The 15,435-nt window shown below is 44.7% G+C and overlaps 2 protein-coding genes across 3 annotated transcripts in view; one reads left to right on the top strand and one right to left on the bottom strand.

Annotated features, from left to right (window-relative positions):
* Positions 1–1,638, bottom strand: part of ift74 (intraflagellar transport 74) — a 126,149-nt gene extending 124,511 nt beyond the window's left edge. For both annotated transcript variants that reach the window (XM_080008332.1, XM_080008333.1), the window contains exon 1: positions 1,547–1,638. The gene's annotated coding sequence lies outside the window, so the exon portion shown is untranslated. The remainder of the gene's footprint in view (positions 1–1,546) is intronic.
* Positions 1,639–2,345: 707 nt separating this feature from the next.
* Positions 2,346–15,435, top strand: part of rnf103 (ring finger protein 103) — a 44,673-nt gene continuing 31,583 nt past the window's right edge. The window contains exons 1-3 of the mRNA XM_080007704.1: positions 2,346–3,040; positions 3,294–3,442; positions 4,701–4,816. Coding sequence (XP_079863830.1) covers positions 2,815–3,040; positions 3,294–3,442; positions 4,701–4,816 — 491 coding nt within the window. The 5' untranslated portion in view covers positions 2,346–2,814. The remainder of the gene's footprint in view (positions 3,041–3,293; positions 3,443–4,700; positions 4,817–15,435) is intronic.

Raw genomic sequence — 15,435 nt, 5'->3', positions numbered from 1 at the left:
AGCCATCCTTCAGTCGAAAGCACAGCATCACTGCTCCCACTGAGTGCAAAGCTGTTCTCCATTATAGGTGAGTTAAAAATACATTACACAGTATTCATGTGTTAATAAGCCCAATAATTTAATAAATTCCGTCAATTAAAGTTGATAACATTTTCTAACAAACGTTAGTTGATGTGTTAACAAGCCCAATAACTTATTTGCATAACAAGCTTGACATATACCCATCCCCTTTTCCCCTTATTTGCCACCCTTTATACAGGCCTATGAAGGGGGATCACTATCCTGACTAAGAAGCAATCTGAGGCTGCTGTTATGAGAATGTGCTGCTAACCATTTTTGTAACAAAATAAATAAACTCATTAATGGAAAGCTGTGATGTAGACTTTTTTTTTTTTCTTAAGCATATTCAATTATCAAGCATGATTCACCTACATTTGATTGATTTTGCTAACTTTAATACACTAGAGGTGAGGCGATATACCTCACTTCTGGCCCAGTCCTTTGTGTATTTTTCCGTATGTGGCCCTCAGTGAAAAAAGTTTGGACACCCCTAACCTATAGAATGACAAGAGCACAGCTTTTTCTGATACAGAGCCGCCACCAATCCCCCTCTTTGGAGAACTTTTTTACCATGTTTGGGTCTATAAACAACTAATCACTACTGCAAGAGATGCACCATGGGTGAGACAATTAAACATAGAACCAAAAAACATTTACATGGAAACATAAATATTGGACGACAAAATGTATTGAAAAACAGAGTTAATCAGGTCCAGGAAAATTGGAACAGCAATTTGGCACATGGCCTCTTCCTGTCATAGTTATGGCAGTAAATGAGGGCGGTAAGGAGAGGAATGTAACCAGGAGGGTGCTGGGGTGCATTCAAAGCAGGTGTTGTTGGTGGTGTGTGTGTGTGTGTGTGTGTGTGTATAAGGTGAGTCAAGGGCCGACAGCCGCTCCCGCACCCCAACAGCTAGCAGCCCCCCAGGGAAGGCCTCCGGCGGCGCTCTCCGCAGCCCCGCCAGGTCGCAGCACACCTTAAGCCACCCGGTGCAAGCCGCCAGGACTCCAGCCCAGCCGGTGGGGGGATGGAGTATGTATTAAATCTCAGGAATATTCGTAAGATTTAACATATATATTTTGTGACAAAACATAAAAAAATGTAACACAAAAACAGCATTTCATTCCGTGCTGCGGACCCCCTAGTGGAAATACTCTTGTTCACATTAGTATTAAAAAGTTTTGAGCTTTATTTTAGAGATAACTATATATCTTTACTATCCATCGAACTCTACTATATCGTTACAACTTGTAGTCGAACGGAAAACTGTCATTTAACATTGCCTGGCCACTTTACAAAGTCTCACTACGTTTAGTTGGGTAGCTAAATATGCTAACTGGTTAGCCATATAGCTCAATATGCTAACGCAGATAATGAATAACTGGCCACAGTACTAGACACGATTTCACGACTTGCTCGTTTTCCAAAGTGTTATTAAACCTATAGTTTACAAACATTCCAAACTGGAGATAAATGTTGTTTTACCTTAATAACTCAACAGCAGCGAGATGAAAAGCGAACGGTTTGCTCAAGGGTTTGTGTTTGTTACCCTTAGTAACAGTGCAAGTAATTACCCGCCCCTCCCATTCTGTTGCCTTGAGACGTCGACGGACAACACCATTTGAAATGCTCTGTGATGTCATCAGACGCGGACACCAAAAGTGATGCATATGTTGTATGAATTCTGTTAATGTTTGTCTAATATTTAATGAATTATATGTATTTTCGTCTACTTATTGTTTGTGTATAATGTGCAGTATTTTCATTCGTCATCTGCGATTCTTTCTTTGCCATGTGCTATATGTATCTACAATAGCGTTAAAAATTTAATAATGCATATTGTGTGAATTTTTATAATATTTATTAATTTTCTATTTAATTATTATTTGTATTTTCTTTATACTTCTTGTTTTTCTATATTCATATGTGATAGTGACTTACACGATATGCACTTGCATTTGGGTCCGCGTACCACAGACCACCGAGAAACAAATTTACCTATGGTTGGAATTCTTGGAACTTTTATTTTGAAAACGAAAGGTTGCGCAATACATAGATTGGTTCCTCGAAGAATATCGAACACATTTGAATGTTCTCATGTACATGAAAGGAAAAAAAAGTATTGAACCTTGACTATTCAATCACTTGAAGTTTATTGAACTTGAATTTTGAAAATGAAATGCTGGTGTATTTGTAGGTAAATTTAAGACCTTTATGCTGAAGAAAACAGTTCGATTTCGAACCGGAAGTAAAAAAAAAATGTCCGGTGTTACGTGAAGTCTGTTATGTACATCAGCTGATTGTGGCCTGGAGTAAAGGAATCAGCATTCCCTTTTATGCTTCGACAAGGGCATCGATTCGAAAGAACCAAATTTAACGTTAAATCCACAGACTATCGTATGGTACATTTGACGTTATGTTGCCATGGCGTAAACCTGGGCGGATAATGAACCGAGATGCTATCTGAAATGCTAAGATAAATACAACTGACTTCTTCAACATGTATTAAATTGGATATGCATACGTATACCAGTCGGAGAGTGACTTTCGTGTTTCATTCTTACGAACGTTTAATGATATACTGATTTCGAAATTCTCATATAACATTGAATCTACTCGTGAATGTTAAATAGTGAGTAGCTAGCTGAAAGGGGCAGTTATTTGGATTAACGCCACTGTAATCTAACGATAACTGACATTTCGGTATATATATTTTTTTTATTTTGCAAACTACTCTTTGTACTGAGTAGAAGATGTGGTTGAAACTGTTTTTCATCCTCTTGTATTTCCTGGTGTTGTTTATGCTGGCTCGTTTGTTTGAAGCGGTAGTTTGGTATGAGACTGGTCTATTTGCCACCGAACTGGTAGATCCAGTGACTCTGAGCTACAATAAGTTAAAAAGCATCCTAGAAGGCAGAGGTCTGGGGTACATGGGATTGGCAGGGAAGAAAGATGCCAGCGATCTGGTAGCGAAATCGGGTAAGACCCCTCCATCTTTAGTTTTTTGCCCAAATGCTTGGATTTTACTATTTACAGTGGGTGTTATTTCAACAACAAGCAAATGGTACTCAACTAAATGATACTTAACCAAATGAATGACTCAATAAATGGATAGATTGTCTTTTTGTTGTCATTGCTGTCTTGCTGCTATAGCTTTATTTTATTTATGCTGTTGTTGCCTGTGTGTTATACCACGAGAGTACTTAGACTGCCCCCTGCCTTCTTCACACAGGGGAATTGATGCAGGGGGAGCTGTACTCAGCCATTAAAAGAGAGGAAGAGCAGACTGAAGGAGGGGACTTCGGCAGCACTTCCTTCAGTGGAGAAATACACTTCTATGAGCTAGTGGAGGACACTAAGGACGGGATATGGCTGGTACAGGTAAATGACAAATAACTAAGAGATATTATTTAACAGTCATTTTGGACTGTGACACTAGCGATTCATGAAGTACTGCCTTTCTTTGTCTATTACCTCTTTTCACAAAGACCTACTTTGACTCTGCAGTTTACAAATGTATTCCTAATTGTCTTATTGTATTGTCTGTTATTTAGATGAGACACTTATTGTATTGTCTGTTATTTAGATGAGACACAACTGATTCATGAATGATTTACCAAATGCAATGTTTACATCTTTGGTGATCAGAATCAGAATCAGTTTTATTTTGCCAGGTACATTTTCATATACAAGGAATTTCTTCTGGTGAGGTGTGGTGCACTTCGGTATAGACCAGAAATTAGAACTTATATTGTTCAGGGTTTGCCAAGTGTAAATGTGGCCGGCCAAGATATGGACTTTAATTCAACCCCTCCCTACGTGGTATTTGGGCAACAGCATCTCCAAGTGTGCATTGCACCTCAATTGTTTATGGAACTACATGGTTTTAAAATTAATATGCGGAAACCCCTTCCATCAGAGCAGTGACCATGTTGATTAGTGTACACAGGAAATGGCCAAATATATGACATTTTATGGCATCAAACAAGGTATGGGAATTCTACCACCACCTTGTTATGCATTGCGGGATTTTATGTCCACAGCAGCTAATTTACAGTAGCCCAGTAGAAATATTAGCAATTATTACTTAAACATTGATCAGATGGTCGTTAGGACTGAAATGTAATAGTTTAATATGTCTCTGCACAATATTTATCTTTCTGGACACACTGCACACCAGATTAACAAAGCGATCAACAGACAAGAAAGGTAAACTACTAAACGGATGCTTTTGTTTTAACGTTACACCACTGATACATTATTTTTCTTTCATAGCCAGGGAGTCACTGATTTCAGTGTTAACCTGACTAACCAAATAATGAATATGAGTCAAAAGAAAGTCCACAGAGACTGTGCCAGATAATGCCTACTAATGTATAATTGATAGAATTTCTACTTTTGAAAGTGCATCCAACATTTCAGTCTCTATGTAAACTGTAATTTTTGTTCCCCTGCAGTTCAGAAAATATTTTGCTGGAGTTTAACACAGTAGCAATGTGTTTCTCGAAGTTTCAACATCTTATTAAATGTGTGGTTCATCAGGATTAATCACAGAAAAAATGTAATTCATTGCAATTAGAAATGAATGTATAAATGCCCTCAATTGTCTAAACGCCACTCTATCTCTTTCACTCTGTAGGTCATAGCACAGGACAGAGAGGCATTGCTTAGTAAGTCAAACTGGGGCAAGATAGTCCAGAAGGTTTCGCGTTTTGGGATAAGGACTGGGATGTTTAACTGCTCCAATGACTACAGGTAGGTTGTTCAACAAAAACGTTTTATCCATTTTTTCTTCCCATTTGTTTAGGACTATATTCTGATCAAATAATTACAAAATTAGGATCTTTTGTGATTATAATATGAACAAATGTAAACATACATTGCAACGGTCTGCAATATAACAGGGGTACTCGCGAAAGATCTCTCGGATTAAGCGGCGATAACCCAGGATGGCTTTGCTCACATAACGGCTGACTTGTTGGAACCCAGATGGTTCCTGTTGGGATCTGGGAAACCGATCCCTCCCAGGTTGGTTGATGCCGGGAGGTTCTTCAATAAGATGGAAACGGATGCGATGCATAATGGATCCTTTATTGGCACAATAAAAAAGACCAAGAGACGAGCCCAAAGCAAGAGCGACCAAGCCAAAGAGAGAGAGCGAGTCTTTAGACACGCTCCTATATATATATCATCCTAGGCCAGTTGTCATAAAGGTTATTTGGCAAGTCGTCATAAAGGCTATTTGGATGAGATGTCATAAAGAGACATTTTATATGTTGGGCACCATTTTAAGTAAAATGCCCTGTCATTTCTATCAGCCGCCATTTTGTGCGCTATACTACATCCAACAATCCCCCTTTTGACCTCATTAAATATGAGGTTACTAAAACAGTAATAACAACATATAATAACCATGGGGAATATATTATTACATTACATTTAGCAGACACTTTTATCCAAAGCGACTTACAATTATTCAAACACCGACGGACGCAGCCATCAGGAGCAATTAGGGGTTATGTGTCTTGCTCAAGGACACAGGAGGAGCCTGGGATCGAACCAGCAACCTTTAGATTACTAGACGACCAGCTCTACCTCCTGAGCTACTCCTGAGCTATTTGCTTTCCCAATGTTGTATTTGCTTTCCCAATTGGGAAAGCAAATACAACATCGTAAGGACATGTACAACAAACACTACACAATTCATGACAATGCATGGCACCAGGAGTGATTGGCAGGGAAAACCCCATTTTTCTTAGTGGGAAAACCTACCAACATCCACATTACTGAACGCGGGGATGGCATTCACTCACCACCTGGACGATTTTTAACAACAAAATCTTCAACTAACTGCACAGATCTAACCTTATACTTAACCGTTACTACCCTTATACTAAACTTAAAAATGTATTAACCTTATACTAAACTTAAACATTTATTAGCCTTACACTAAACTTAAACATCCTAAATGAGCAAACAAAAAGTACCAAGTGGTTTCTTATGGAACAGTGTCTCCCTGGGTGTGATGCTGGATCTCACAGCTTTTCTGCTCTTAACCTCATGTGAGGTGTGCTTTCTCCGCTGTTTTGATCTTTCTCTTTTGAACCCTGGTCAACTAAATCCAGCGCAAAAATCATGCACACAATAAACCATAAACAAATCAGTAGGGGAAACAACTGAGGTCCCCTCCAGTTGGATAGTCTACTTCTGGGCGGGGAATGGTGATCGTCCCGCCTCGCTCCTCTATGACCTAAGGGAGAGGTTACTAGCACTATCACCCTCGCAGCTAACAATGAGTGTCCCGAATCGGCGGCTGCCAGCCGTTCCTCAGGGGTCGGGCGGGGTCGTGGTGCTGTGAGGATCCGGTCGTTGGCTGCTGGGGTTGGAGGCTGCGGCGCACTGACTCCAGTGATACCACGTGTCCCCTTTTCCCTCGAGCCGAACGACGTGGGAGGTGCGCTCGGTGACCCGATGTGGTCCCGTCCACCGGGGGTCCGCCCACTTTCGCTTGATGACCCTCAGCAGGACCCACTCGGCCATGGGTAGTTTGGAGTTACCCGGGCCTCCCCTTGGTGGACCAGGAACGTAGATGACCAGCTCCAGGGACTGCATCAGGTGGTCCACCGCTTCGAAGGAGCAGTTTGCCACCATGGCCCCTTATCACACTGTTGGCCCTGTACCAGCTCAGCCCTGTCTAGGCCAATGTGTAGCCCCAGGAGGGACACCACCTGTGTAGGAGGTACGAAGCAAACAAAACAATTGCAATATATACACACTCCCCAGGGATTATTTCCCCGCGGAGTCATTGTCCATATCATTTGTGCTTGCTGCGTTGCCCCGGGCCACGTCTTTTTCACCGCTTTCAGCCATACCCAGTTGGAGACTCTTACAGCCTTACCCGACAGTGGGTGAATTCGCTCTCCAACGTGGTCCTGTATCTTTGAGAAGAGCAAGAGAGAGAGGCTCTTCCAGAGCAGTTAGGAGACCATCATACACTACGTGATCCACGCAGGTGAGATCCAGCAGGTGAGGTCCAGGGGCGTCCCCCTCAGACCCACCGTGGCCAGACTCTCGAACCTCCTTCCTGTGCATAAGTTAAATGGGGCCGCTGTTAGTGGATGCCCTTATTGACATGAGAGCTAACGGAAAGGCTTCTATCCAAGTTAGCTTTGAGTCCACGCAAATCCTAGCCAATATGGCCTTAAACGTTCTATTTGCCCTTTCTACCTGCTCATCTAGGGGTCGTTGGATTGAATCTTTTACCTAAAATTGAATGGCTAAAATTTAATGCCAAGCGTTATTCCTAAAATGCATGCTTGTCTTATAATTTTATGAAGATTTTTTATTCTGTCTTTTATTTAAAACATCTGTTCCTTATCCAGACATCGATAATTTGATATAGTCAATATGCACAGTTCTGTTAAAAAGGTTTGTGCCCACCTTTGTTTTCATGAGCGCGCTCTCGGTGTCTGGACAGGTCGGGATGTTGTCTAGGGGTTTCTTTTGTTTATAACAAATTGTAATTCTGTTATTGTCTTTGTTTTGAACAAATTTCTGGAGCTCTTTATTCTTAAAATGGGTCCCTTGTCACTTCTGACTTTTCGCGGGAATCCGTGCCGGGGATGTACTGAGAAATTTGGCCACCGTGGCGCTGTCCTCCCTCTTGGTGGGGCATGCTTCTGGCCAGCCGGTCAGAGCATCCACACACACGAGGAGGTACCACTGTCGGGAACTATCCCATTTCGTCCGAATAGGGGTGCCACCAGAGGCAATGGTTTGGTTTCACCTGAGCCACTCCCACACGTCCCAACCTGTGGGCTTCTCCCACCACACTGTTGGAGTTCCAGTGGTAACACTACCCGACCATCCGGGCTTCTCCACAATTCTCCCCCACATGTCGCTCCCCTTTGGGCCCACAATGTCTTCTTCGTCTAACTCTTATCCCATGAGGCCATCCTCACACACCATCTAAAACGTCACGTGGTAGCCGGCCGCAGCCTTTGCCGAGGCGTCTGCCTGTCTGTTCCCTCTCGCTACCTCACTGTTTCCTACCTCATGCCCTCGGCATTTCACGGTAGTCTCCCCGTTTCCATAATGTCAACTCCACCTGGGCTGCCCCTACTGCGTAGGCCGAATTGGTATAAATGGTCACAGCTTTCCCCTCTGCCCACTCCAGGGCCGCAATGAGTCCCATGACTTCCGCCCTCTGGGCCGATTGCTGCCCTTCCATTTTAACTGATGGTATCGTCTCATGTCCAGTCAGGGTCAGTCGGACTACCGCGTATCCCGCCAGTAGTCGTAGGTGTCGTGCTTGTAACAGCAGCCGTCTGTGAACAGTTGTTCGGAGTTGGGGATCGGGTCAGTCTCAAGGTCGGGTCGTATTTGGAGCTCTGTCTGTACCAGCGCCTCACAATGGTGGGGCTTCCCTCCTTCTACATCCATGTGGTCTGCCATATTGATGCCCTTGTGCGTGAACACTAAGTTTGGGTTGGTCAAAAAACGGCTCAATCGGTGTTGTCTTAGAGGGGTGAGGGTGAATTTTACCGAATTCATGTAGGCCACGACGCTGTGCGTGGTTAACACTGTTAGCGGGTGGCCCATGACCAGGTGCGCGCTTTTCTGTAATATCTTCGACACCTGCGGCATGTCTTGTGCACGGTGGATGGCGTTTCTCGGTTTCGTCGAGCATGCTGCTGGCGTACATTAGCACTTTCCTCCCTCCCCATTTTTTCTGAAACAACACCCCGTTAGCGACGCCTGGTGTTTCAGAAACATCGAGGAAAAACGGCTGAGTATAATCTGAACGGCCAGGTCGGTTCCGCACGTGAGGGCCTGTTTTAGTGCGATAAACGATTCTTCGGCCTGTTCGGTCCAGACCAATGGAGCCCGCAAATTGCGCATGCCTTGTGCGTTAACGAGCACACGGAGCGGGCGTGTGCGGCCCGCGTAATCTGGAATATAGGCGCGACTATATCCGGTCAATCCTAAGAAGGATAGATTCGGAATATCTCGGTCGAGGGGGAGTAACACACTTGGGGGATCTGTGTTTGAGTCAGGTCGGTCAGTGACACAGCGGTCTTCGTCATGGGCCCTAGGTCCTTAGCGTCATGGTTGGGGTGTATTGCTAAGGAGACATGGGGAACCGCGGTGGGAGCCATTTGATACCAGACCGCCTGCTCGGGCGTGAGGTCCACCGCAGTTGCGACACCTAGGGGACCGACGTAAATATTGTGAGTGACAATTTCCCACTCAGTATCCTCAATATCTCTGAACAAATCCGCGTATACTTCGGTTTGGTCTCGATCGTAAAATAATGTGACATGGGGCGGGTCGGGGGGAACGAGGTAGGGTGCCAGCAGAGAAATCCAGGGTTTCCACCGGGCGTACTGGGCGAGGATCCCTTCAGGATGTGGTCTGCCGGGGGTAACAATTAAACCCCAGTAGATATCTGCCATTTGGGGTTCGGGGGAGGCCAATAGCCATTGGCCCCCTTCTGTCAGGGCATGGCCGCAGGCCAGTTCAGTTCCATCAGGGAGAGTCACAATTAGTCCATCTGTAGAGCACAACACGCTGGCCCCCAATCGTATTAGTAGATCATGAGGTTAACGGGCACTTGGGGAGACATGACATACGGGTGGAGTAGTTTTTGATTCCCCAGTCTGGTTGATAATGGCTTGGTAACGGGCAGTTGTTGTCCTATCCCAGAGAAACCCACAACGTTCACGGTGTTGCGCGACATATGGTGAGGCGACAGAGGCCGGTTCAGAGTCTAATGGGTGGCCCCTGTGTCTACCAAGAACGGCAGTGATTCGCCTAGCACTTCCATCGGGAGCATGGGGTCTGCCTGGCCCCCTGCTTTTGGCTTTCTCTGTGGGAGAAGAAGAAAGAAAGAAGAAACAGTCTTTATTAGTCACGCAACACACCACACTACAACACATGCTTGCACACACACACACACACGCACATGCTTTTGATGGTGGCCGGTGAAATGGATTCTCTGCTTTTGACCCATCCTGGCTTGTCCTTCCTCCGGGGGCACAGCCAGGAGCAGTGGGCAGCATATGTGGACGCGCCCGGGGACCAGGTGATAATTGTCCATCGCTGGTCAGACGATGATGTGTGCATGTTTTTGGTGGGGGTCCTTACTGACGTGAGGTAGAGGAAACCTCATGTGTGCACAGGGAGAACATGCAAACTCCACACAGAAGGCTCCTATTTGGGAGATAACCCGCCGGAGCACTGTGCCAACAGCGCCCCAGGCGGGAATCGAACCCAGGGGCGCTGTTGGCACCGTGCTCCGGCGGGTTATCTCCCGTGTGTCACTGCTGGTTCTCAGGGTCTTCCCATCTGTTATCCCGGAGCGGGAAGGCTCCTGCCGCAGGGCCAGGCGCCCGATGTGGGTTGGGGGCCACTCGACCCCCTCGGTAAGGTCCTCTGGACCCACGCATTCCACGGGTGTTGGGGCTCCTGCCCTTGGTATGGACATTCCTTTGACCAATGGCCTCTTTCTCCACACGTGTAGCATCCGTCTTGCATCGGACACCCCGGAGGTCCCCCTCTCATACCTCGCTGTCCCCATGGTCGAGCCCCATAGCCCCGCCCCTGGCCCCATCCACGCCTTTGAGGCCCTGGAGGGTAGGGGCCTTGTCCCTCCCATAATGGGATCGGGTGCAAATCAGGAGTGGCTGGACCCGGTGGCCGGCCTGCGCGGACATTTGCTTGGCGGTCCCTGCCTTCTTTTTATCGGTCGCATCCCGTCGGGCCTTGTCTAGTTCTAATTTTAGTAGTTGCAGCTGCAGATCCTTGACCGCGGAGGCCTCCTCCTCATTGGAGTCGAGCGCTCGCTGCATGTGGTGTACAAAATGTCTTTCCCAGGTCGTAGAGGGGCATCCCGGGATGTCGGGATTGGCCATCATGGTGTCCTTTACTGTCCCCGGAGCCTCTAACACTGCCCTCCGATACCATTCGATCGAGTTTCGGTCCTTTTCATGGTGACTACCGGTCAAACGAGTCCATTCGTCCTTACATGCCGTCAGATGCTCTCTGGTGGACCGTCCTTTCTTCCAGGGAAACTTAGGGACGGTGGGGGCCACAGTAGGGGGAACCCGCTTACGTATGACGTCATTAAGTGGTAGGGCAATCATGTGTAACGGTTCCTGATCGGCCGAATGCGCGATTTAACTCGTCTTTCATGTCCTTCCTCAGACCCCATTCCGTCTTTTTGGCCCCTTCCAGAGCCATCAACAACAACTCCACTTGTACACTAATCGGTTTATATCCTGCCGTCGACATATTGTCCAACTTTACCTCTCTGTCCTCACCACTGAAAAACCAGGGGTGCTCTACACACACACACACACACACACACACACGCGCACAGGCCACACAGACACTCGGCCAAAACCAACCTCCCGGTCCACGTCACAGAAAAACAGGAATCTCCTTTAGCCTAATGGTTCAAATTTTAACAGTATAACGGTATCCGTTGTCCGCCTGTAACAGTATTTGTCCTGCTACAGTATAACGATTTCTGTTGTCCGCCTGTTTTATCGAAACAATTTTAACAGTATAAGGGTATCTGTTGTCCGCCTGCCACAGTATAACGGTGTCTTTGTTGTCCGCCTGTAACAGTATAACGATGTCTGTCGTCCGCCTGTTTTATCCAAACAAATTTGACAGTATAACGGTATCTGTTGTCCGCCTGCTACAGTATAACGGTGTCTTTGTTGTCCGCCTGTAACAGTATAACGATGTCTGTTGTCCGCCTGTTCTATTCAAACAATTTTGACAGTATAACGGTATCTGTTGTCCGCCTGCTACAGTATAACGGTGTCTTTGTTGTCCGCCTGTAACAGTATAATTATGGGTGTTGTCCGCCTGTTCTATTTAAACAATTTTAACAGTATAACGGTATCTGTTGTCCGCCTGCTACAGTATAATGGTATCTAATGTCCGCCTGTAACAGTAAAACGATGTCTGTTGTCCGCCTGTTCTATTACCCGGCCGGGATTTGAGGGACCCCAAATTCTCCGAAACTCGATCAAAAGGCCAAGTTCAACCACACGTCCGTGCTACGCCCATGCGCACATGCAGACGAGACCCCCCCAATCCTCCGCAACGCGGACAAAAAGGCCAAGTTCCTTGTTTCCCATTTATGTTTTCATAAATGTCCTGTAAAACGGCTCATATACTCATCAATTAAATTTATAAACGTCCTGGGCAAGGCTCATAGATTTTTATCAATTGACTATGGGGCAATCTTATAAATGTCCTGGGGAAGGCTCATAGATTTATTATCAATCGATTAGGGGGCAAATTTATAAACGTCTTATAAAAAGGCTCATAGATTTTTTTTATCAAGGTCCGTATACAGGCTCATACATTCATGTATTACCAGTGAGGCACGAGGGAACAGGCCGGCTACCACTTCACCACATATGTACTAACCGCCACAAACTTCAAAATTCTTACACGTGATCAACAGACCATGTATGGACGCAATGCCCTATTCTGGGACCTAATCGGCAAGCTTCTACAGCTTCCTAGAGAAAACTGCGGCCGACTACTGGGGGTTCTATCCCAGTCCCACAAATAGTTTTAATACATGTCCGTGTCTTTCACAACCAGCGCACAGCATTGCATAAAAACGTACATTGCATACATTGCATCCATCTCAATCGTTGCTTAGCTTTAATTTTTCTCTCCCGGACCCCCTTTCACTTCCGACTCAAAATTTGATGAAGTCCAATTTGCACGGGTTCGATGTAACAGGCCAGTGCTTACCTTTTAGATGTGGTCCACCAGAGTCATCCGTAGGCAAAGGTCCGGGGCAACTTTCGGTACGTCAATCTCTAAAATCTCCTCGACATCCCGGACGAGCCCCCAAAACTGTTGGGATCTGAGAAACCGATCCCTCCCAGGTTGGTTGATGTCGGGAGGTTCTTCGATAAGATGGAGACGGATGCGATGCATAATGGATCCTTTATTGGCACAATAACAAAGACCAAGAGACGAGCCCAAAGCAAGAGCGACCAAGCCAAAGATAGAGAGCGTGAGTCTTTAGACACGCTCCTATATATATATTCTCCTAGGCCAGTTGTCATAAAGGTTATTTGGCAAGTCGTCATAAAGGCTATTTGGATGAGAGATGTCATAAAGAGACATTTTATATGTTGGGCACCATTTTAAGTAAAATGCCCTGTCATTTCTATCAGCCGCCATTTTGTGCGCTATACTACATCCAACATTCCCCATTATATCACTTGGAGCTGATTCAGTCTGACTTTGGACACAAAGATTTTATGTGTGTGCTCTCGATATATAATGGATTGACCAATCAGTGGAAGGCAGATCAATACAGAATGTGAAGTTTCTTTCACATCCACAGAGCAATAATTACTGATGTAACCATATTTAAGTATTTAAAAACATAAATTGTTATGAATAAAAAATGTTGAATTTAAATTCAACCTAAACCTAAACTAAATTATCTGCACATTCCACATATACTATACAGTATATGCACCTAATCTGTATTTGCAGAAGTTTGAAATGTAAAATATTGTGTAAAATATATAATAAGTGAATTACCTGAAATTAATCCTGTGTGTGCCTCAATCTAATAAATAGATTTAGAACCTTTTTAAAGGGCACATTTTATGCACTATGCGACACAATGAATTTAATCAGATGTCAAATCAAGTTTATTTATGTAACCCTTAATCACAATACAGTCTCAAAAGGCTTCACAAACCAACATTTCACATAGAAGTCAACAACATCTCTTGGTCTGAACCCTCACCCACGTTTAACACCCTAAGAACTGGCCATTCTCTTCCAACCTATCTCAAGCAGAAGGGTTTTCGCCAGCAGAATTGTTGTTCACTGGATGTTTTTGTTTGTTGGTCATTCTCTGTTTATTCTAGTTCAATTAAATTTTGATTAACATTTCACACTATAGTTCAGACTCGATGAGAGGGGGAGCTGTCTAGAACCCCTTTCCCACATGGAATCCGTAACATTGCCGAATAAAAAATATCCGGCAAAGGCAGGTAGTCATTCACATATTGGCCTCCTTTATGGAAAAGTTCCGTATGGAGTCTGTTCCCATAGAGATGGCTGTTACATATACAGTATGTAATTCTCGCATGAGACGCGTGTAATATCACTCGAGACTAGGCAACTGCATCGGTTTTTGGACCACCATTTCTCTTCTCATCTCCCTGCGTGGCGGACTCTTCCCTCTGCTGACTGAGAGGGAACAGAGTCCCCGCAAACTATAACCCGGACCCATTGTTATTAAAGTAGTCTGATCATTTTCAGCCAATCCTACACTCCCTGCCTCCAGACAATGAACGTTCTCCACCCGTTCTCCCTCTCTCTGTGGAGCCATCAGGCAAGCAAATCACTTGTGCCCAATGTCACCGCACCACACCACTAACTGTAAAAGACACGTCTAGTGTCTGATTGGAATTTTTAAGAAGAAAAACTAATCAAATCTATATATAAATATAAAGACCTGTTTCCATAGAGACTGGACGTGTTTCAGTTTCTCACCTTTGCAGCCAAGCTCCACTGTTCAGATCGGACTCACCATTTCTCAGATTTTTCCTTTTTTTTTTTTTTTTTTCTTCCCGCAAACAATATTTTTTTAAATATTTGTACAAAATAAATATTCTTAAAAACCCACTATATGTGCTTTATTTGGATTCGGCTCCACCCCTACTTTAGAGAAATATTACTGCTTCCATTCTCACATCCGTTCTGGCAAGTTGCTGGAAATTATACTACTTTGAGAGTGGGAAAATTTACGGAACGTATTTTACGGAACATCGACACCAGCTCCCATTCCCACATGATGCCAATACGGAACATTGCCAGTAGATTTACGGCTTTCAGTGCATGTGGGAAAGGGGCTTAGAAGACTGTGTATAGCAAATTAGCCACACTACTGACGGACACATCGTCAACAGCTCAGACACTCAGCCATAAATATGGCTGAGTGTCCCTGCACACATGGTGCAGGAGAAGCATCCTCTCACTCAACATCTACTGATACGCAGCGCACTGAGCCGTACTTTATTATCCACCGAGGTTTAACGCTGCATTGTTGGGTAAAATGGGAAGATGGAGAGTTATAATAAAGCACAAAAATGTGACCGTAATGTTAACACATAAAACGTGAGATGCACCGATGGGTCGCTTGGTGACCAGAATTGACCGGTTTTCACTGGCCGATTAGTGTCAGATATTTTTTTCCGATTTTGTGCCTGTCAAATTTACACGCCCTATACTGTGCTCATGTACTGTACTCGTAAAAATGCTCCAATACTCAAACCCGATACCAACGTAATGTAACTTAGTTGCGTAGTTGA

Source organism: Zeus faber (genome assembly GCF_960531495.2).
Source record: "Zeus faber genome assembly, chromosome: 10".
Classification (NCBI taxonomy): Eukaryota; Metazoa; Chordata; class Actinopteri; order Zeiformes; family Zeidae; genus Zeus; species Zeus faber.
This window is presented reverse-complemented; position numbering and strand designations above follow the sequence as displayed.